General features: G+C 36.6%; 1 protein-coding gene across 1 annotated transcript in view; it reads left to right on the forward strand.

Moving 5' to 3' along the window:
• The first annotated feature begins 2,120 nt into the window (after positions 1-2,120).
• Positions 2,121-24,613, forward strand: part of LOC139148493 (uncharacterized protein PF3D7_1120000-like) — a 36,593-nt gene continuing 14,100 nt past the window's right edge. Inside the window, exons 1-2 of the mRNA XM_070719972.1 lie at positions 2,121-2,290; positions 17,678-17,837. Of these exons, the coding sequence (XP_070576073.1) occupies positions 17,700-17,837 (138 nt within the window). The 5' untranslated portion in view covers positions 2,121-2,290; positions 17,678-17,699. The remainder of the gene's footprint in view (positions 2,291-17,677; positions 17,838-24,613) is intronic.

Consider the following 24,613-nt stretch of genomic DNA (forward strand, 5'->3'; position numbering starts at 1 on the left):
TCTCACAAGTTTCTGTTTCAAAGCAGGTTGCACAATCGGTTAAGAGCATTATGGGAAAATATCTCAATGCTTTTGACTAAAAGAATATTTCAAGAAAATAAACGTTATTATACCGAACGTTCTCGTTAGATTCTGACCGGCTCTATACACATCAATTTTGTAGTGAAGCAACATTAGCATGTCATAATGCAGACCTATTACCACCTTGATCTTAGTCTTCTCTAAGCAACTGTATAGTATTGTTCTTCTCGGTAGAAATTGACCGCTTTTAGAAAGTCTACGCAGCAGCACGGTCCATCTGTCACAGTGAGACCGTGGCTGCAGCACGGTTGTGACTGGAGTTAACATAAGTTAACATAACGATGCCAGGTATTTGTTGTATAGCGACAGGAGACAAGACGATTGGTCGGAGAAGACACTAATCAAACTCTTAATTGGTGTGCATAATAGCATGCTAATGAACGCTAACTTCATAATCTTAAGTCTTAGCCTTATGACATGACTCTTGGCATAATTTTACCTCCACGTAAATTGAGGTTGTACACTTCTACAGATGAAATAGAAAGAGGCTTGCATACTTTACATTTCAATAAGGTTTTTTTTCACATTACAATTATTTTTAATAACTCGTTGACTTTTTTAATCATTAGAATACGCAAAACTGTTCTGTGAATGTCTTGAGGCCAGACCTGATTCTTTTTGTGCAGCATATTTAAAATTAAACGACGAGGAATTGTCGGATGTCTACGGTAGCGACAGTAACCCCCCTCCACACAATGCATTCAAATATCTGCGTTCAATTCCAAATAAGCATTTGCTCTGTCCTTTGTATTATGATCAAGCAAGTTGATATATGTCTTTGATTGCATTTGACACTTTTATAAACTGTCGCTTGTTCTTTTTATGCCTTACAACGAAATAAAATTCGTCAATGTCCTTCGCCTTAACATGTTTTGTTTGAAGAGATGAGAATTAATTGTAATATTTGTCACAATTCTAGAAAATTGTCTAAATTAAGGATTTTGCAAATTTTAAGGATAAATTAAGACTGATTAATGTACCGTTAGTGACAATTCCGCTTTTTTTATTGACCGTCATGATGAAAGTGGCGAAAAGCCAAAAAATATGAGGACCACCTCTGATTCCAAACTTATTTCTGGTGTGCGGTTTATTATTTATTGTATCTTTAGTTGCGTCAAAATTGCCTTCGGCACGTTTGATGACTATATCCTATTGTAAGTTAGAAGTGTTAACTACATTCTTGTTGTGAGCTGCTAGATGTATAAATGTTTTGCTAAATATCCTAGTCTGCTCAAAGTAGAACCATGAGTAATGATCACATCTGTACAACAATCAGGTAGTCACCTTGTCGATGTGTTAAGGCATGTGGCAATGAACAATGTGAGTAACCCTGCCTCCCACATACCAAATGCATTGGCATTTTCTAATGTGGTCTCGGGTCAAAGGTGCAAACGCACTTACAAAGTGGTTCTTGCTGTTTTTGATGCAAGGCCCATATGAGGATCCCCGATGAACTTAGTGGGAGTGCATGGCAAATTCATCAAGTACCACAGACAAGAGCTGTCTCTTCTGAAAAAAAAGTAATGATTTCAGGATAATATATCGGCACCTCATATGAATATAGTTTCTCAGTATGATGCAAGGGTACATTGTGTAAAATTTTCATGGAACAAATGTGCCTGGAGTAATTTCGAGAACTACGTAGACATTTCAATAAAATTTGAACTTTAAACTCGAATCTGCGAAAATAAATATCACTAACTTACTAATGAAGTCGGTTTTTCATGAACATCAATACATTTTTGGTGGTTAAACTTCATAACCCATTTTAATTGTAACAAAATTTAAAACAATTTGAATGAAAATGTTTTGATAATGCATGGATGAATTAAGAGTTATACGATACAGATTTTTTTGTAAGAACAATTTTGTTATTTTGCTTCAAGCAGTTTGTATGACAGTGCTCCCTGTATTGCCTTACACCAGGTCTCTTAGTCAGTCGAAGGAGCTTTGACTCGTTTTGTTTCTACTTTATATGTGAAGCACGTACAAGTGCTGATCATCTGTGACCAGCAGACCTTTGACACTGCAACATGCGTGGGCACAACTAACACCGGTCGTTGTAATTGTTTACCAGCAGTGAAAGTGCGAAATACGTGGTACATTACACTGTTTGATATCGAACGTCCGTGTAATTGCTGGTGACACTACCTTTGTTTACCCTATTCATGTTGATTACAAATACGGAAGATTTGTAACTCTCAATAAGGTAAGTGTTTCAACAGATTTCAAATATCTTCGCCTGCTTGGTACTTGAAGAATGACGTCTTGTGAAGAGAAAGTTGGGCGTTTTACAAGTCTATAGTTACCTTAACATGTTTAGTGCTTGTAAAGCGTTTCTAGGTATGTTCTTCAATAATTTACTCGCGAGATACTTTGCCGAAAGCATAGAGCCAACAAAGATGAAAGGCATTTCTTTGTCATTACATGCCCAGGCTGCATAACTTAACTCGATTCACATTTATTTATCTTCTAAGTGATTGAATACTACAAGATGACAAGAGCCCAATTCTTGTTGGGGTTGTCAAGCTTTAACCATACGTGTCGAAGTAATGAAAACTCGGTCATTTTTGCAGCCTTATCTCTGAAATGCGATGGAATAATTTTCGAATTCGAAGACATTTCTGTACAAATTGCCATTTGAGACATTGCGAAAGCTTTTCATTTGTTTTTACTTTAAAAGTAAATCCTTACGCCAACATCAGTACACAGTAAAAGTGTTTAGCTTTTATGTGCGCTGTCACAAAAGAGTGACATTTGGTCCACAATACCAGTCAGGTCAAATCAATGGAAACCCTGGATTCTCAATGTGATTGATTGCAGTATCTGTGTAGTGAGTTTTGGCCTCCGTGACCTATAGCATTTGAATTCTTGCTGAAAAACGTTGAGACTAAAGCTTCTGCTTGGCTTAATGCCAGTGTCTCTGTCACTTGAAGAAGGAACTATGGTAACAGTAAATAGAGACCTTGTGACGCAGAACATCTGAGGTAGTTCCTTCTGCATTGATTACAAAAACGTATCATTTGTAATCCTTTAGAGGTTATGTAGTTAAATATTTTAGTGTTGATTCCTGAGTGCTACATACCTTATAGACAACTTTCAGATTTTTATTTTTCTCACTTGAAGAAGTTTTCACCTAATAAAGTATATTTCTGAAAGCCCTGATATAGAGAAATCCCACCGTGCGCTGTACACTGTCTTTTTTTTATAAGAGTCACGTGACAAGCGTTTTGCTGAACCTTCAGAAAATCGGGTTTTCCTCACTTCAGCGAATGTGCTGTAAGATTTCCGGTTGAAATTTGTCCATTGACCAGCCTTGACAATATCCTTCAAATGCGTGTCTACGACTTTTTCTCGGTGTCTCCATTTAAATTATATGATGTGACATTACAATTCCTTGAAAAGCACCTTAGTCTATCACCTTCAAGAGCGCTTAACAAAACAACAAAGGCATATAAAGGAAAATCCAGACACGCATTTTGAGTCAATTATGTTTCCAATGGAAAGCGTGAATTTCAAGCAGCTGGTGTGTGTGAGCACAAATTGACGAGGTGCCAAAGAAGGCTACCTCATTCACACATAGAATTCGAGAAAAATGCAAAAAAAAACTGTTTTTTTTTCTTCGAAACTACGGCATTTGATAGTTAAACATGCATTATCCTAAACATGAACATACTTTTGTTACCTAGTGATAATGTCGACCGGGAATGACAGTTGTTCAAACAAAACATCGGCAGAAAATAAATAAATCGCGGAGAACTACCAATTTTTTGAGCCTTCGTCGGCAAGTTGCTGCAGCGAATGCCTTCACCTGGCAAAAACAATGACGTCAGCAGTCATTTCTGATAGGGGTGTGTCCTAAATTCATATGTATATAAGCTTGCCTGCGTTCCCTAGATAACACTGTAAAGCGACGTTCACAAGTTGTGAGAACATAATCTAATAAAAAGACGTCAAGCATCGCAAAGCGGCGAATGCCGTCCCGACCAACCATAACTATAAGAGTGATAAAACGTTGATATTTTGACCAAAGTTGTGATGATGGAAATACAGAAAGTCGGGAAATATTATACTTCCACTCGTAACCTGTTGGTATTTCGGTGATATACAATAATTAGAGGTCATTATACGAAGTTTGGTGAGTAGCGACTGGTGTTTCCGTATTTTGATGAGTATGGCAGCAACTTTATCGTTCCTAACATGTATATTTAAATTATGTAGCGATAACTATTCCAGCTACACTGTGGTTACACTAAGCATGTGTCGACCTAACTTTTTAGCCATGTAATTTCCAGGCTGTAGACTGGCCACAAATTTGTCGCACTAGAGGTCATGCATGTAATCTACGCACCTTCGCATCAAAGGAAAGCTTGTGACCTACTTTGTTGAAGGGTCACATCTCTGTACCACTTTGTAGCGAACAGTCTGAACTTCACGGTCCCGTAAAAACGAGTTAGTAATTACCCTTCGATTTTTCTGGCTGTGTAAGTGTGTTCGCCGTAAATTTCGAGCCAGACAAGGATCACTGACCGTGGCCTTGTCTGGAAGGCAGGAAAGCCATCTTGTTGTGTGGCTCTCGTAAATTATTTTATCTTTCTGTTTTTAGCTCGTAAAATGTATTCGCCGACAATTCACATTCGGTCAAACAACAATTTGATCGCGGGTCTCGGGGAGTTACGAAGGCAGCGTGTTCTGAAGGGTGATTGCAAATCCGTGACCACGTTGATAACAGAATGCGTGTTTCTTAAAACCTACAACGTTAGTTCTTGTATAAGTAATGACATACGGGTCGTGAACTTCGGTTTAACACTAAAATATCGTCTTCCTTGACATGTTGAAACCAGAACTGACTTCGGTCGTTCGTGACTGCTGCCCCTTGCGTTGAGGTACTGTATAATGAGAGCAGTGGACAGGCCAGCAGCACTTCTCAGCGTAGTGAGCTCATCTACGCGATAAACAAGTTGTCGATTCGAAATGGCAAGTTCGACTATGATGTAATTTTTCAAGTGAACGGGATTATTTATGTATTTTTGCTGTGGTTTATGTTCCTACAAAAGTCTTTCCAAAGTTCAAAATTGCGTCAAACACAAATTTGAAATATTTAAAAAAGATCATATGGACACGAATTTGGACTGTAAATTATTGCATACTTTACAATCGATATGACCTTTGACCCACCATCTGTTCAGTGCTGTGCATGCATATGCCGCCAATGAACGAAGAACAATAAATCATCAATGTCTGCTCAAAGAGGGACCGTGGTCTGTTTTTGAATTGCTCTGAGCTCCGGTCAGTGGGTGGAGATTCCACACTAAGGCAAGGTCATTCAAATGTAATGTAGAAAAAGTCGACGTGTGTTACCCGAGACACGTTTCCCGATTGAGTCACAGGAGAGGTCGGCGTATTTTTTCGCACAGAATTTTGGGGGAATAAAAGTTCGTTGGGGGGAATGTCGCCCGATCGACAGCTAAAATTGTATGACATCGTAACCATTTTCAAAATTAACGACACTGAAACCCTTGGTAAGTACTGGGACGAAATCTTTATGTACCGAGGGCGGTGCATAATACCACACAGACTTTACTGAGTTCAACCGAAGTGAAAACACCATCACTGCATCAGAAGAAGAAGTTTCGGTTTTTTAGGCCCCAATTAGTTCGGAGCAGGAATAATTTTGAATGTCGGACGTTATCAGGTATGCAAAATATAATCAGAAACTTACTTGATGCTCTTTTGCATTTTGCAGTAAGTTTGATGTTTCCTAGCTAAAATATTTTCACGGTTACACCTCTTGGAGAATATCCGTCCAGTATAAAACTTAAAAGTGGAGTACTTGAAAGTCATGACAAGCCAAAAGTTTGAAGGAGCCCTGGTGGAGAACTAACTAGGATTATCAAGAAATCGAAATAATGAACCGTAAATTAATAGAATGTATTTTTATTTTTAAGAGATTTAAAAGTACACGATAGTAACAAGAAAACCGAAAATAGCACATATTATTAGTTTTTGCTGTTGATACCGAAGCTAGGCAAGGACACCTTTCGAGAGTAGGTTAATGAGTGAGAAATTTTACTAAAAGTGTAAACATTGGGCTTGGGGAAACAGGTATGGACAAATCATTAAATTTAACAAGACCTTCGAGAAAGTGTGGTATAACAGATATCGATTTTTCTTTCATAATATGTCCCATAAACTCATATTTGAGAACATACGATATCTTTTGATGAAATTTCAATATCATATCTATTGCACACCCAAGCACTTTTTCAAAAAGATTCAAACATGAATGTAAAAAAATAGAGGGATTAACTCCTTTGAGCTTTTGTTCGAGGGATAGTTGCCGCTGGTTTGTAATTTCTTCATGCCTTGACAAAATTAGCGTGTTATTTTGTTCATAGCGTGCCTTAGGTTAAAGGCACTGTTCGCGATCCCTGGGATCGCCTTTGTTCTAGTCTGTAAGAGGATTATGGAGGTGTGATAGCCTTTTGTTTTCCATTGAAATTGTAATCTTGTGGGTAAATTTTTCGATTAGACAATCTGGTGCCAACACAGGGCTCGAGTCTTTCCGTGCATTGCCATTCGTGATCAGTAATGTTATTGTCATCAATGCTATTTTTCTCTCTTAACGATGATATGCGGCTCATCGAGGAGGAAACGATCGTTTAAACTAGCGGCTTGCCAATTTTCTGTCTCACATGAACACAGTAACACAAGAACTGCGCATGTGTAGTAACCCTTTCTTTTGAATAATGACCTCTCGCAGGGGATTTTACCTCAACTTGGATCGAACTTCAGCGAAAATCGCCAGGGAATTTTCGGCCAGGCACTCAGATCGCCAAATATGACCGGAAAGGAAAGGCTAAATATACGACTATGTTTTGTGCGTAACAGTTCTGTCAGCGGTGTCTCTGAATGTCTGAAAACTTGACTTCAACGGGTTGAACCATGGCATGAACGACAAACGCATTTGTATGCAATCCTATAAGGACAAACTACCGACGTACAGCAAATATAGCCCAACTTTAGAACACGATAAATTATATTACCATGCCCTGTCCATCGCATTTTAATTGGTCGAGCTGAACTACGTGGACTGCCCACAAATACACAGTAATGGTTTGTTTACATGCCCGTTAATATGAAGAATATTGTCAACATAGTAACTTTACGGCTAAAACGAAAATTGTGATTTTTACAAAGATCATAATCAATAACAAATAAAATGAAGTAATTGTGGGCCTAGTTTAGACACGTTTTTTTCAAAAATCTCTGCATTTGCAAAATTTTTGCATCGCGCGCTACTTACTGACAAGTTCTGAGGCCCAGTTGTCGTTCGCACGGGAAATTTTCGTAAATTTTGACGATTTTGGGGGGTTTGTTGATAAGATAAGGGAAATAACAGACTCCGCGCTGACAATTAACGTTTATTTATGGGCGCATGCTCGAGAAAAGCGGAATTAACGGGCGAGGCTTAATTTTTGGCTTTCCTCTCGCCCTTGCCCACAAATAAACGTTAATGGTCAGCGCGTCGCCCGTTATTTCTATACTAAACGGCCAGGCGAACAAGCATTTAGGACAAATATATTTTTAAGAGTTCACACCTTAAACTTCTAATAAAGAAACAATCAGACTCCGAGGTCTGTTACTTTGCAAGTGAGAGTCATTTTACAACGGGGGACTTGATCCGGTCACCCCAACAGTCATAAATTGGTCAAATATGCGTCGATTTTCTCAGTCTTTGCTTCAACATAAGCAATTTCAAACGTTTGAAGGTTTTTTTTATGAATTTTGTGACAATATTTCGATGTTCACAATATTATGAATGCAGTGGGTGTGTCTGAGCCGTCTATACCGCGGCAACCATGCCATAGCTTGAAAGGCCAACGTAGACAAAGAGATAATAATAGCCTGGTGTAAATGGGATTATCGGGCCTTCCTGAATTATTCAATTGTTGAACATGTACAGATACGCTATGTAAGCAATTTTTTTTACAGTTTGTTACATACACAATCATGTACAGTTGAATGATACTTTAGGGTGACATTTAAAAAGTCCGATTTTTTACTCCAATGCCCTTCTAATTATCATATTCTAGTGAAGTTCCTACATATCAAAAGTCAAAGAAGTACCAAGGCACACATTATAGCCAGTTTTGTATTGGAAGAAAAAATATTGTTAATAGGTACGTCATAATCAATAATGTCGAGTCAAAGACACTTTACGCTGAAATTCAAAATAAATTTTTCTCTTGCGCATATGCCGTTCTTATTACAACATTCTAGTGGAGTAATTACATATTAATTGTCCAACATGTATAAAAGTGCATATATACCAATTTTCTAAAAGAACCACGTCGCATTTTTACAATATACAAACATGTATATTGAAAAGACACTGTCGGTTCTAATTTCAATATCAACTTTCGAGTACACAATTGTTGTACTTACAATTGTAATAAATAACATGAATGCACAGAGGTTGAAAAATTTCAAGTAGCATACTATCAGAGCTTGGAACAGAGCTAGCAAAATTAATTTCCAGTGTTTTTTAAACATAGATGGCCTAAAGATGGATGATTTTTAGTTGGTAAGTATAATTTCAAGAATTTGCTTAAATTAGACAAAAGAAGTTGTATATAGCAGTGGAGGCATACTAGTATAATAATAATCAGAATAATCCAGGGACCCTTTGAGGTCATGGGATACTTTTTGAGTGAAAGATATAGTAATTCAATACTTCATGATGGACATAGCTAAGTAAGTAAGTGTAAAATAATGCTATTAGTAATGACACTTCAAAGATCACCTGGCACATTTTTAGGTCAAAACCATCCCTGTAATGCATAAAAGTATTGAATATAGCAGTGGGAGAATATAACCACCATTATTTTCATGGAACTTTTGAGGTCATGGGACACTTGAAATTGAAACTGTTAGTAATTTATACATTACATGTCACTTGGATATTTTTAGATCAAACAAATCCCTTCAATTGCTTAAAAGTAATGGGATATAGTAATGTGACCATAAACCATCGACATTAACTAGGGAGACTTTAGCGGCTGAGGAACACTTTTAGAGTCAATTCTTTTCTATTCAATACTAAACGTAGGGCAGGCAGACTTATTGTTTAAATTCAATACCAGTAGTTAAGATATCAATGGCAGCATATATCAATCAGATAATCATGTTATATTGTTGGACTTATTAGGTATCAAAATGCAATTATTATATTACGAGAGCTACTCAACGGGCCACAGCAAGACTGGTGTGGGATGAGTCTTCTCAGTGGCCTCGAAAAAGTCAAAAATTAGACTAAAGTTGACACCATGTGCAAAAAGGAATGAATATGAAATATTGTATGGTAGAGTAAATAACGAAAATATAAAGGTATTTATACAAACTTGTTAATTCTATATACACTTACTGCATATTATCATGCTTCTGATATTTTCGGGAAATAGAAGTCATCCATTAATGTTGTACTTCTTCAAATTAAGGTGGAACTGCATGTTACCAACACAGTTTTTACAAAGCAATATTTCTCATCAAAGATGACAAGGAAATCCCCCTCAAACTATATATTTTCAAAAAGTTGAGTTTAGTAGTAGTACTTTACTCGAAGTAATAAGGGGGTATATATTTTAGGTAGAAAATCTCACTTTTGGTATTAAAGATAAAAACTAATGTAGGTAAAAAATCGATACTATTTTCTATTAATTTAATATTTCACTTGAAACAAGAGTGTATATAAAATCCGACTATTTTGGTTTGCATTATCTATCCTCATTCTAAAATGGCAAGAGTTAAAACACTGGCAATCTAAAAAGTGATTCAAATTTTAATAAGCAACTTAAAATGCCTGTTATACAAAATGTAAGAATTTCCTTGCCAAACAAAATAATATTTTGTTAAATGTTACAGCAAGAACATAATATGAAAATTTTAGAAAATGTCACTCAGCCAGAGTCAATTCTTTAGAAATCAAATATTTAGAAATCTTAAAATTTGAAGAAAAGAAAATACAGGAAATCGAATGATTTACATACACTTGCATACATTTACACTTCTTTACCTACCAACTTATGACTGCTTGACAAACATAAAGGTGAATCCAACCGATATTATAATCTTAGGTCAACAAAGCACTTAAATTGAATGAATTTTTGCAAATAAACTGATTCGAGCAAAATACGCGTGAAATGCGCAGTGCCCAGCTTTGATATTTGGGCTACGTACAGTGGCTTATTTACAAACACGCAATGAATCCATATTATATGTTACACTCATCAAACTTAAGGCATGACGAAATGTAAGTATAATATAGATATGTCATGCTCATCAAATATTCCGCGGAAGTAAACGTTTGTATGTCGAATGTACTTTTGAAGTCTGATCAAATCCACTGATGTCATTCCAATCAACTTCCAATACATGACGTAATATTTGTATAACTTTGTATCGTAGAAGTCTGATCAAAGTCACTCGATCGATAGCTTTGACATATAGCCGAATTACACATATTCATTTGATATGTAAATGTGGTTACTATGAAATATCAGACTAACCAAGCTTTGACCACAACAGAACATTGATTAGGACTGATGTGTGAATAGTAGAGGTCAAAAACGAAATCAGTATATTCAATATTGGTGTACAGCCTCGGTGGAGAAATTTGGTAAATGCGCAAATAGTCAGTAATACGAATAGCACGCTATAAAATGTTTATCATAAATAATAATCCTTATCCAATAATAAGAAGAGGTATGTCACAATATGTGCGCTCCATACTCATATATCCTAAATCCAGAAATGATATAATTATTCAAATAAGCTTGTAATTAGTATCACTTGCTGATTCAAATCAACCGAAGAAGACCTACGTGTAATCAATATAGGTCAGAGGTCGAGTCAAAAACGATGGTCTCAGTATAGTTCATGACATATCTACGTTCAAAAAGCTATTAAATATGTACTTGAGCTAGTAATTAAAACGACTAACTCATAAAAATTTTATTCCTTCATAGAGAGATCTACGAATCTACGAAGTGTCTTGCCAAATCTGTGAAATCGGTGTTGAGACACCGGGTTAACAAGGTCCCGACCAGCTACACGGGACACAGTAGTTCAAAAACCGTGTGTCCCTCGGATTATCCTTCGGGATGTTACTAAGACATCATATGTGCATTCAGAGGGCAATTTTTATCACAGAAATGGAGAAAGCTACCAGACAATTAAACCATGCAAATTGCTACTGACGGACTGTTTAAAGTCATCTCCTGCTTGTCATTATACAGGTTCTATTACAAAGTGTGGCATTAAAAACTGCAAAACTTGTAGTATGCTCATCACTACAGAACAGTTCAGTAGTAGTTTGACAGGGAAGACCTATTATACCAAATGTCTGGAACCTCTGAATTGCACTAGCAAAAACGTAATCTATGAATTGAGTGTTCATTGTGTGGGCTCATTTATGTTGGTGAAACAGGAAACAGCTTACGATCTAGAATTAACGGACATCGCAGTGGAGTGAATCGATCTTTGGGTGTGCAACTTTATAAGCATTTTAACCAGGACGATCACTCCACTTTATCTATGCGTGTCCGTATTCTTGAAAAAATATACCATCCAACCAACAGCCCCACACTTAGTTCACCATTCCGTAGACAGAGAGAATACCACTGGATTAGACAGTTAGGTACCGCAATGCCTTATGGTTGTAATCACAACATCAAAGATATAGGCAATCTCTCAAGCCCTGGTTGTTCAGAAGTGAATGTGATGGCCTATTTGAGTCTTCTGTCCGTAGAAGACGTAGTCATGGACATAGGCGTTACCATCGGCCTAAATTGGATACATCTACCTCAAACTGCCATGACACATTTCATGAACTGCTTCTTTTATTGCAGAGGTCTTTAGGTCTCCATCACATTCGTACTTCATTATTTGCTCTTTCCATCAAGACTTGAGAAGGTTGCATGCCTATGCATTGGGGTTGTCTTTGACAGATCCGAACAAACAACCGTACAGACTGGTCAGTATTATTGCTGATATTGCACTATACAGACTATACAAGCCTGTTCGTGCTGAACCTATGACTGATGATCATCGTCATTTCATACATCTTCCATTTAATAACAAAGGAATTGATGCCATTGATATCAGCAATATACTTCACAACAAAAAGGTTACATCAACTATACCTGTATACTTTAAGAACCAGTCTGTACCTATTCTGTCATATCAATGCACCAAGACGATCTCCAATAAAATATTCAATTACAATAAGGCATTGCGGCACTTAAAAATTGATGAATTCCTTCAAACACCAGCATCCTGTGACTGCTCTACATCTCCCTTCAAATACACTCCAGTTGGCCATGTCATCATCACTGGTGATCTGAACTTGGTTAACATCATCACCTTCGTAAGATATTATCTTGTGGACCCAAGTTCAGAGAACCTCGCAGGATCAACTGGAACCATAATTTTAAGATCGTTATGGACTCTGTTGAAGAATATGCCAGGAAATGGGCTAAAAGGGAGGATGTAGAGTTGGACACACTATCAGAATGGGTCAAATCTGTGAGGAAAATAGTTCGTGGCCGTATTGGTCGACTAAGATCACATGTTTGCAGAAGACCCTATTCTGTATTTAAAGATCCTGATGCTGTTAAGTGTTTGAATGATATCCATGACAAATATGTTGTCGTTCCTGCTGATAAAGCTGCCAATAACATTGTATTTGTCTGTAAGAAGTATTAATAGACGAACTTGGTGTAACTAAGACCTCCACCAACTCCACTTACAGACAATCAATGTTCAGCAAATCTGAAATTTTGGCAAACCATAAGTCATTATGGATATTATGGAAATTTTAATATTACAACAAAGGATGACCATAATAAGTTGCCTAGCTTATACTGGATACCAAAGCTCCACAAAACACCTCAAAAAGCTAGGTTTATCGCAGGATCTTCAAAATGTTCAACAACAGAGTTATCGAAAATACTTACTTCTGTTCTTTGTACTGTTAAACGGGGACTTCAAGCATACTGTGATGTTGTCTTTTCTCGGAGTGGTATAAATCAAATGTGGATATTAAAAAATTCGAAGGAACTCTTGGAAAATTTGAAATCAAGATCTGTTTCAAAAATAACATCTATTAAACTTTCGATTTTTCCACATTGTATACCACAATACCACATAATAAATTGAAAGAACGCTTGAAAAACATCATCAACCAAGCATTTTTCTACAAAAACGGTTCACGCCGTTACAAATATGTAGTATTAGGGTATAATTCTACATATTTTGTTAAAAATACTACTAATGCTAAAGTGTTTTATACCGAGAAAGACATTATCAGTATGCTTGATTTCCTCATCGACAACATATTTATAGAATTTGGAGGACACATTTTCCAACAGTGTATAGGAATTCCTATGGGCACTAACTGTGCTCCCTTGCTTGCAGACTTATTTCTGTTCTCATATGAGGCAGAATTTATCCAGAACTTAATTAAACAGAAAAAGGTCTCTGTAGCTCGAACTTTCAATCTAACATATAGATACATAGACGATGTTATTTCTATGAATAACTCTGAATTCAGTAAATATCTCGCTATGATTTATCCTCCAGAATTGGAGATTAAAGAAACTACAGAAACGGCCTTTTCTGCTTCATATCTGGACATTTTACTTAAATTTGACTCTAATGGTCACCTTTCTACTAGGCTATATGACAAGAGAGATGATTTCAACTTTAGTATCATCAATTTTCCACACCTCATAAGTAATATTCCACTCTCACCAGCTTATGGGGTATACATTTCCCAGTTTATTCGATATGCTAGAGCATGCAGTTCATATGGTGATTTTGTAGAGAGACATGGCCATCTCTCTTACAAACTATTAAATCAAGGTTACACCAGAGCAAGACTTGTCTCTACATTCAAACGCTTTTTTGGCAGGTATCGCAAGCTGGTAGATAAATACAATATCTCTCTTCGACAAATGATCACTGATGGCATCGGTGACATTGGGCCTTAGTTAGTGACCACTACCTATGTGACTTATAGATTGATATATGGCGGGTGCCACATGTGGGGCAGGATGCGCTTACTATTTTCGAAACACCTGACATCACTTCTTGGTCTTCTGGCCAGAGGTCCATATATCTTTCTTTCATGAATATGACTTTGTTTGTGTACCGTCTATTTACTGTCTGTTCTGTGCTGTTTTGTGTCTATGTTTACAACTATTGTCTTCCGAATTCCGACCTACTGTCATTGGATTATGGATTGGTATGATTGCGATTATTTTACAGAAATTTATAAATATGCAAATATTATAATCAAAGGACACACCTATGAAATTTAGCATGGTACGACCACATGACTGTTTTAGCACCTGAACAGTCAGTTATTTCAAATTTATTCAAATTTATAGTCAGATTGCGATACAGCTTAATACACAAATTAATTAATTATGAAAATTACTGTTGATTATGCTGACCACATTCCAGCAAAAATCTAATCAAATCTAGATCTTCCTACGATACGAGGTACATGACTTCTGGTTTTTACGGTTTGACGTAAACAAAGTATTTTTGTGGATGGATGGACAGACAGACGGATGGACACACACGGAGAGATATTGTGGCAATTTTAGACAATTTTTCGGTCTCAGGCCCACGTTGTCTAAAATAGTAGCCAATTGAACGAGTCAGAGTTTCTTTGTCATTTCTTTGACCGAAAGTCCTAATAATGAAAGCTATAATTTGCCTCCTTACGTATACCCCTGAGCTTGGTTGAGCCAGATATTTCTCGAGTTTACTATTTTCGATATATTCGTAAGTCCGTAGAGACTGTGTTTAATCCTCTTTCTTTAAAATCGAAAAGACTGTAAAGCAAATCAATCTGAGTTATTCTTGCATATAATGGAGCTCAGCAACTTTACGACACCAATAACATCAAATCTTAAAGAAAAGTGTATCTTCTGACATATTAACAAAAGCAAGACTATCGTGATGCAATTTATCATAATGCCGTTATTAACTAGATTTATTTTAAGGATGTGTCTATTTGTCCAAGAACTGCACTACTGTCGTTCATTTTGGGAGCTAAAAATCAGTATCATTTTTCAGAATCTTTGAAATATTCTCTGCACCAAATATCCCTCCGTGGTATATACAAAGCAGTCTAAACGTTTCTAAATCAAAATTCCTCCTATAACAAGTCTGCAAACTTATAAATAAATGAGTTTCCCTTTCTTTGTACTGTTGGAGTATGTATACAATAATATGAATCTGATGGAAGACTTCATTGTTAGTTTGGAATCAATCGGTGGTTTTCGTTGGCGCGTTAGTGTCAGACCGTCTGTGCCTAGAAGAATTTCTTGTAATTGTTACGTAGAAAGCAAAAATGAAAAATGTCGCGAAATTTTTACAATAACATGATCATGAGAATATCGAGATCTGGTTATGAGTAGCCTGCATAATTAATCATGGCAGTTTGCTTCATCGGCTATAACTTTAAGGGAGAGGGTCGTCCCATCTGCTTCTGCGCGAATCCTGAATTTGCCCGACATTCATCGCGAATTTCTATGGAAAGGCAATATTTATCGACATGAAAGTCGCAAAGCGGCAGATGTAATGACCACTTCCTTTAAAATTGCTGAATCATATTCGTGTTACTGTGCCGGCACTTAAACTTTTCTGTTGTCTTACGATGCGATATATTTGCCGGGTAGGGTTTTGAGATAATACCTAATATTTTATGGCAGCAATGTCATCATACAGTTATCAAATTAAGAGCGCTGAATTTTATCAAACCTTTGACATAAAGTGATCATTCTGAGCTATACATAAAATTAATGTAGGATGACATGATTTGGTCATATTTCCTTATTTTCATGTTAAAAGAATTTCTATAAGGAAGCCATCTATCAATACTTGATTCACTGATTTGATGCAGATCGCTGAGATCCATTTATCCTTCTTATGTTTATTTATACTGGAAGATTGACCAACAGTGAGTGAATTTCTATTATCGGAATAATTTAATCTATTAAATCATAACCAATGTGCCTGCTGCTTTGCATTTTAAGCGATTTGATTGATAAATCAATACTGAATGTTGTAATTGTAACACTGGACCTGTGCTACTGATTGAAAAAAAAAATTTTGCATAAGAATGCTGAAAGTTTAATGAGCACAACATTATTTTTAGTCCATTTGCGTATTTCATGAAAACCTTTTTAAGTGTATGAAATAATCAGCGCACCAATTTGGACTGTACCTCTGCCATTCGTTTAACATATTTAGGATTACGATCGATCTAATTCTCCTAACGTTTACACTGACTTGAGCCTTCGCTGAGTATCGAACTACAGGGTAAGTGGCAACAACTGTTATATAGTGATCCAAATACACTTTTGAGGGCTATTGATGACTCAATTGGTTATCAGCACTTTTCGTGACTTTTACCTAACATTGCAGAATACAACTAGCATCTGGATGATTTCAGTCAATTTCAGGTGTAAAATAAATGGTCATATCTTGCGCAATAATTTGCAACATTTTCAATCCCCGGTAGATAATTTAAGATTTAGCCGAGAGGTTTAGTTACACGTAATTACGCATATGTCTGACGACGTACAGTGGTGTACGTGTATTATTGTTTAAGATGTGCGTTCCCGATGATTTGCTGCATTTTTCTTAGAATCATGCGAAATGCGTGTATTTTTAAGGAATTATTTACGCGATGACTGTTATTCGTCCGTTAGTTATATCAGTCGATTTTGATCATTAGAGTTTTTTACTTATGAGGTTGAAAGAAATGTCCAGGCGTCCGATAAAAGTTGGACTGAGACTTCATCCTTTCTCGTACTTTTGCAAAATATTCTGATATCGAAGATGCTTGCAGACTTTCGATGCTCGTCTTAATTCACGAAAAAGTAAATGTGTTGCATTCCGTTCCAAACATCTGTGCTATACTTATGCAACGTCTGGATATTACGTGACAAAAACCACTGCGCTACGCGTACTGATGCATGGTAGAACGCACTAAACCTTTAATTTTGTGTACGATTTCACAGCCCCTGCTCGCCGAATCTGGGAACTGCAAAACAAACACGGCGGACGATAGCTGGTACAACATAACGATTATCAAAACTCGATGTATACACATTTTATAGTGTTTATTATATTTGCCACGATGTGATGAAATGAAATCTTTATCCCGTTATCGGAAAGTGTTATGAAATTACGTTCGCGTACCTAGACCTAAGGTCAACCATGGGCCAGAGACTTCGTGCAGAGACTTCTTCGCGAAACTATCGAAGTACCCTTTAGAGAAGCAAAGTTACTTCTTACATTCAAATCTACAGTAGCTTAAATAATATGGTAACAGTAAATGTGCATAATCTTTGAATTCTTTAATTTGAAGTTGCTTTTTAGTTGTGGTGACGTTCAATTTTTTATACCTATATATACTGTATTTTTTATTCTCTCTCTCTCTCTCTCTCTCTCTCTCTCTCTCTCTCTCTCTCTCTCTCTCTCTCTCTCTCTCTCTCTCTCTCTCTCTCCGTTCCAGGACGATTACCTTTGCATTGAAAATGGATGAAAGACAACAGAAAATATTAAATCGAAATCTCAAGTTTCTGTTACAAAAAGTAGATCCTACGAAGTTGGTATTGAGCACGAGACAACTATACCCTGAAGTTCTACAAAGAGAACATTTACGGGCAATAGAGGTGATTTTTATCTTTTTACTCATTGGCATCTTTCTTAAAGTTTATGTAATTAGTAAAACATTTACCCTTGTTTGGGGATTGTTGTTGTTGTTGTTTTTGCTTAAGGTTTCTTTTCTTGAATGGAAGTATATTCTTCTTCTTTCCTATATCGTTTTGAAATGTAACAGCAACATTTGATCCTGCCAATCGACACTATTCGACAAATTGAATATTGGAAATTCGGATTGATTTCTTGAGTAAAAATATGATGTTTCTATGAACATCACAAGCATAATTGACATTACCAACAATTTCTAGTTGATGGAGGTTGGATACAATACATTTTTTTAAATTGTGGTGTTACTTCATGAATATGCCATAGATAAAATATTTTAATTTCTAATGGTGACAATGAAGATGGTAACCGATTATTGGAAAGAGACTCTTGTTATATTTAAAAGTGATGATGATGATGATGTTGGTGATGATGATAAAACAAACATGATCAGATCATCGAAAATACTTTAAATTTTCGATCGAGTTTGAACTCACAACATACGGCACCCAGTCACCTAGCGGAGAAACCTTAGATAAACCACTCCGCCAACTCCCAATTCCCATATAAAGTGGTTCAATAATCGTTCCAAGTTGTTAAAATTTTTCTGACAGCAACCCTCCCACAAGTTGAAATTTTCGTGAAGCACCCACACTCGTACGCTCACTATCACCCATTGCACACAAACATTATTGAATCAATGAATACATTGCTAAAACTGGACGAAAGACTGCCTTGGAGACAATTCTGTCTACCATGAGAGCTCTCATACTAGGGTGAAAATGCGGAAAACTTTCGATGGGGTTCGAACTAACAACATACAGCACCCAGTCACCTAGTGGAGAAGCCACTTTAGAACTTTACAATGTCGTAAGTGACGGATGTTATTTATGGAAGGGGGCTCCATACATCAGTATTAATTTCAATGTTTGCGTTTTGTACACTAACATATTTATATTCTATTCTGTTGTTTGGGTGAGGACGTGAAAATGCAAGACGTAGTCGAGTGTGTGTATGCCAATATTTGATTAATGGCAATGGTTATCCAATGAAATGTTAAACTTATCTTAGTACTGTCATTTAACCAAATAGTCGACTTTGTTGTGGCGAAACATTTGTGAATGCCCGTCACAAGGGTAAATCCAAAATGAAAATCACATGTTATGATGAAAAATATTTTCATGATGCTATCAGCATTACACTTAAGCAGTCAATCAGATTGCATGTGATTGAATTGCCATATCAAAGTTACATCTCGTTTTTAACTTCAAAATCACTACTCCATCCCAATATATCTTCAAAACAAACACAGTAAAAGTTAACTGTGGATCTCAAGAAACAATTTGGTGAATGTTTTAATGATGCATGCTTCAAGATTGATTAAATGAAATTTTAACGGTAAATGTTTCTAAGCAAGTAACTTTTGGCCTCATATTCCTCCGGTTTATGAGACAACGTCCTTATCGTTTAACTATACAATCACAAACTGTAACACATATATAATGCTGTTCAAATTACTCTACCAACACAATGGTCAGTTTGACTCCTTTCACCAATAAGGCCTGGTCATATTGGCAGTAGAGAAGCACAATAATGTCATGCAATAGTATACCAATCTATAAGATTGTAGTCCACTCTGACAGGATATCGTTTTGCCGTTCCCTCTGGTGACGTTGCTTCTCCCGTATCTGGTCATACAAACTTACCTCATTGCTTGCAACGAGGCTCTGTGCTGCACTTGGCTTTCCACCAATATAGACGTTTGAACATGGATGAGTCTGGATGAAGTTTGGTTCTTTTGACTTGATAACTACACTTTGGTCAGAATGTGATATTTCCTGCTGAGTGTCATAATTGTAGTAAAGGGTCCATTTCCCTCTTCATTGTGGTGTTCTCAAAAAGCAATCTTGTACTTCTGGCTTTTCCTTCATTTCTGATGTGCTGGATCTACTAAGTTATCCTGATTCACTTTAAAGTACCATGACCTGCATCAAACTGCAATTGATTGTCTGGTTTCGTCTCAACAGCTAATATTAATCTTAATCTTAATCTTATTTCTTATATAGCGCATTACATTAAAAATAATCTCAATGCACTTCATTCTTTCAATCAACAAATAGAAGGATGAAGCATAAAATTGTTTGAAACGCACAATAAAAAAGCCAAAGGTAAAACCAACATGTTACAAAAACTCATCATAAACACTACGAAAATAACGAATAAAAAGACGTTAAAAGGTGAGTTTTCAGTTTACTTTTAAAACATATAATGATTGAACCCTCGAATATGTCATGGCGAGAATTCCTTGAGCGAGGTGCACAAATTGAGAAAGCCCTATCACTGTAATATACTGTGTTTCCTCCAATTTGCTGATATAAATTTACAATATTGGAATGAGAGCGAAATGAGTGTCACGAACTGTGAGCAATTCACCTAAATACTTTGGAGCATGACCATTGAGTATCTTAAAAGTAATGCTAAGAATTTGAATTCTATCCTTTGCTTAACTGGAAGTCAACGTAATCTATAAAGACTATAAAGTGTGATATGAACGTTTTTCTTGTTCTAGTAACTAAACGAATTGCAGAATTCGGAGCTGTTTGAAGCTTTTGAATTTCATAAGCCAGCAGGCCAGAAAGCAAACTGTTACAATAATCTAAACAAGACGTGATGATAGCGTGAACATGTTTCTCTGAGTGCTCTGATCCAAGATGTTACGAATTTTCCCTAAATTCCACAACGCATGGGAGGCTGAACTACAAATATTAATAACATTGGCCGACATACTACAGACTGATGCTACTGATGCATGGTGGTACAATTTTAGTATATGTGGTCTCGCCATGATATCCTCCCATAGTGTCTACTTGTGAACTAATGTACGATTATTTATCTATTGGCTGCATGTCATTCAATGGTATTTGGATACGTAAGTGTGTCCGCATCATTCCGTCATGATCAGAAAGACAGTCTCATCTTCCTCTTCAGCGTTGCTCAACCAACCCCAATCTATGTCTTTCCTGCATGTCAATCTTTTCCTCCAACTGATGTGAAGTTGGTGTCAAGAACGTTCAAGGCTCGAAGTTCTCTATTACTACTCCTCTTAGTTGGCTTTATGAGATGGGTCAAGGGCTCTCAACATGTCAATAAGAGTCTTGTTAAATTTGTCAGTCATGCCATTAACCTGCGGTATCTTGTAGTGCGACTTTTAGTGGTACCTGCAAGTCTGCACAACTTCTTAATGATTTGACTTTGGAAATTTTTTCCCTTGTTTGCGTGGATCCCAGCAGGAATTCATAAAAATGAAACTATTTCAATATAACTTTAGCAACAGCAGTTATCCTTGAGCTCGATGTTTATATTGGGTATGCTCGTGCGTACCTCATAAATGGCCCTTCACAACAATACTTGTGAGTGGATCATAGTGTTGCTGTGGCAGATTTTTTTTCTAAATTCCTTGTCTCGCATTTCAGCTACCTTCTTATTTTCATGTGCCATATACCCTTATTCTTCTTTCATTTCTTTGCAATGTACACTGTGAGGCTGGATTGGAGCAAGGCGTTAGTAAACTGCGCTCTATTGCAATCTTCTCATGAATTGACGAGTTAGTATATAGTCCCTGTCCAGGAAAGGTCTTCCACCGTTTTGTTGTTATTCAGTTGTGCAAAGAATGTACTTAAGGGCAATAGCATATGGATGGGCTGGTTAATTCTGTCTCTGATAGCACTCATAGAATGAAACCATTTGAAACAAAAGAAAACCGCCATTCTTGGCTCTCAACTCTTCGAATGCCCTGTCTGGTAACTGCTCATGAACTGCTGAGAGTTGTTTGGTCAGGGATATAACCCAAGCATTGGTGATCGGCAGACATATATTAATGAAGAGGATTAGGGAGGGCAATAACATATATGGACTGTTTCTCTGAAATACTATACAGAAAAAGCGGGGTAAAGTTATAGGCACACGCTCGACGCAGATAAGGCTTGTATAAACCGAATAATGCTTGCAATAGAATATGGCTATACACTGGTCGTCGCAAAACACACTTCCACTCCTATCACATATACACACTCATGCACCCAGGCAAGAGAGACTTCTTTCAGTGTGCTCAACTGCCAAAGTGGCCATGGTGTCTTTATTTCCCTATGTGAAACAAAGATCAAGTTCATGTGATTTGCCTTGCCAAAGCTCAAAAAAGATTTGATCATCAAAATAGCTACTAAATGCTAATAAATCTCCACAACAAACAGAGTAAAAGTTAATGTAGATCTCTTAAAACTTTTATGCATGATTACATGACGGATGCCTAGGTTATGAGCTAATAAATAAATGTTTACAAAGCGAGTGCTTCCCAATATAAAACATAGGTCAAGTCTATGTGAGTTGCCGTGTCAATGGTCAAGCTTCGGGATTTACACTACACGTCTGGCACTATAGGGCATTGATGGCAGATCCCATAGAGTGTAATGTATATGGTTTTCATATCACTGAAACAATTAAAGTGTACGCTTAAAGAATGAATAAATGAAATTTTAAAAGTAAATTTATCTGTTGCTAGTAACATTGACAAAATATTAAATGTTATGAGCCCATGAGTCCTGTTGATCGATATAGTCCATGAGCCAGACCCCCAAAATTGGTCGATTGGTACCATTTGGGTGGGCAAATTCCCCCATACATTTTCTGAAAGCCCGAAATCTGAACTTTCTGAAAATCTTTGGTGGACATGTCTCAGAAGTAGCTTTCTGTCTCAAAAGTTGTTGTTATGGCAACCATACTAAAAATCTTAAAAGTTAAGAATACTATACAAAACTGACTATTTAGTGAACAGCAAAAGATATTTACATGATTTCATGACACATACTGGTACCTCACATTATGGCCTTTCAGTTGACCCCATGACCTTGAACATTCTGGGTCAAGGTCAAGAGGTCATGCCCATAACATCTCAGAATTTTTGTAAAATCAAGCATTTTTCACAAATACTTTTCTGCTACGTTTACATAACATATAATAGAAACTCAAAAACTTGCTCAACAATAGCCACAGATGTGTGCTCTTTGAAATTAGTATGTTTTGTATCAGGGATGATGTCGTTAGTGAGTAATTACCAAGGCAACCATATGTGTGTTTTCAGTTATGCATGTAGCCTATGAGCCAGACCCCAAATTTTGTCAATTTGCTTCCATTTGACTCAAGTGGGGAACAAAGCCGCCTTTTAAACCTGAAAATCTGAATTTTGAGAAAATCTCCATTGGACAGTTTGCTGAATACGCTTTCAGTGTAAATATTGTTGTAGTGGAATGAGCATTCAAAAGCATTAAAATTAAGCATACTATGTAAAATAGATTATCAAATACACGACAAAAGATATTTGATTGATTTAAGGATGCATATCAATAGTTCGCATTGCTTCTTAATTGACCCCATGACCTTTAGATTTGTAGGTAAAGGTCAATAGGCATTGCCTTCAGCAACTTAGAAATTGTTTGTGGGATTTTTTTGCAAATAGCTTTGCAACATTTTTACCAAACCAAAAGTACAAACATGAAAACCTAGTTAGCTATAAGAGCTAATGCGATCTCTTTCAAATACTATGTTTTTATCATATACCTTGTTGACAGGGCGGCAATCACCATAGCAACCATCAATGCATTTTCAGATACAGTAATAGAGCGACATTGGACATACCTTTGCATGTATATTAATGGTTATAAAATCATAACTTTTGTGTGCTAAGTACACAGCAATGTCAACTAAAGTCATATCGACAGTAAAAGAGGTCAAAAGGCAAATATACGTAAGTGAGTTTGATTGTTTAAAAACAAAATTTGGCAAAGTTTTATGTTTTGTTTTCATGATTGAAGTAACATGTTCACTTATCAAAAATGAGTATCTGTGTCGGACCAACGTAGTTAGTGGGAGATGATTATAAGCTTGTCAACGAGTGGACAAGTAGTCTGATCTCAAGAGATACCGATATACTATAACTTTTTCCGAATTTCATGTTGAGCTACCCTGTATCTCCAGATAAATGCTTTTGGTTGTTATTTTCCATTGGGGCGGAGCTTAAGTCACATGGGAAAATTAAAGCTTTAACAAGAGGTCTAGCAGCCGATAGACTTCTGCTGTTATGTATTGCTTAAAAATAAAAAAGGTCAGGTTTTGTTTGTAAATAAACTTTGTAATACTGATACATCTGCTTATGTCGATTTTAGGAACACTGAACAAGGACATTCTTGCAAATGCATGTATTACTATTATATAATAATGGGCTCTTGTTTTTCATCTCTACCATAAATATGCAAGTATCAGCAAAATTTGAAGAAACTGAAGTAATACCTAGGAACCTTTAAAGATAATTGTGAGAAAATTGTGTTTTTCGAACAAAAACGAAAAAAAGGCCCAAAAATTTCAAGTACGAAACTTTTCTTCTCAACCTCACTCAGGTTGTCCCTAGGAACCCACATAACACATTTCAAAGTTGATAAAAAGGAAGAAATGCCCCAAAATACAAATATGTAAATTTCACCATAATTTGAACAAATCTAACTGAACTCAGCCAAATGAGTTGCATACCAGTATTGAAAGCAATTAGACCAGCAGTTTCAGAGAATAAAACAATTGTTGATAGATGACGGATGACGACGGACAATCCACCTATCTGATATGCTCCACGTCACTGACAGCGGAGGTAAAAACTGCGTAACCACCTTAATTCCTGAAAAATGATCGCTGTGTC

Source organism: Ptychodera flava, chromosome 2 (assembly GCF_041260155.1).
Source record: "Ptychodera flava strain L36383 chromosome 2, AS_Pfla_20210202, whole genome shotgun sequence".
NCBI lineage: Eukaryota > Metazoa > Hemichordata > Enteropneusta > Ptychoderidae > Ptychodera > Ptychodera flava.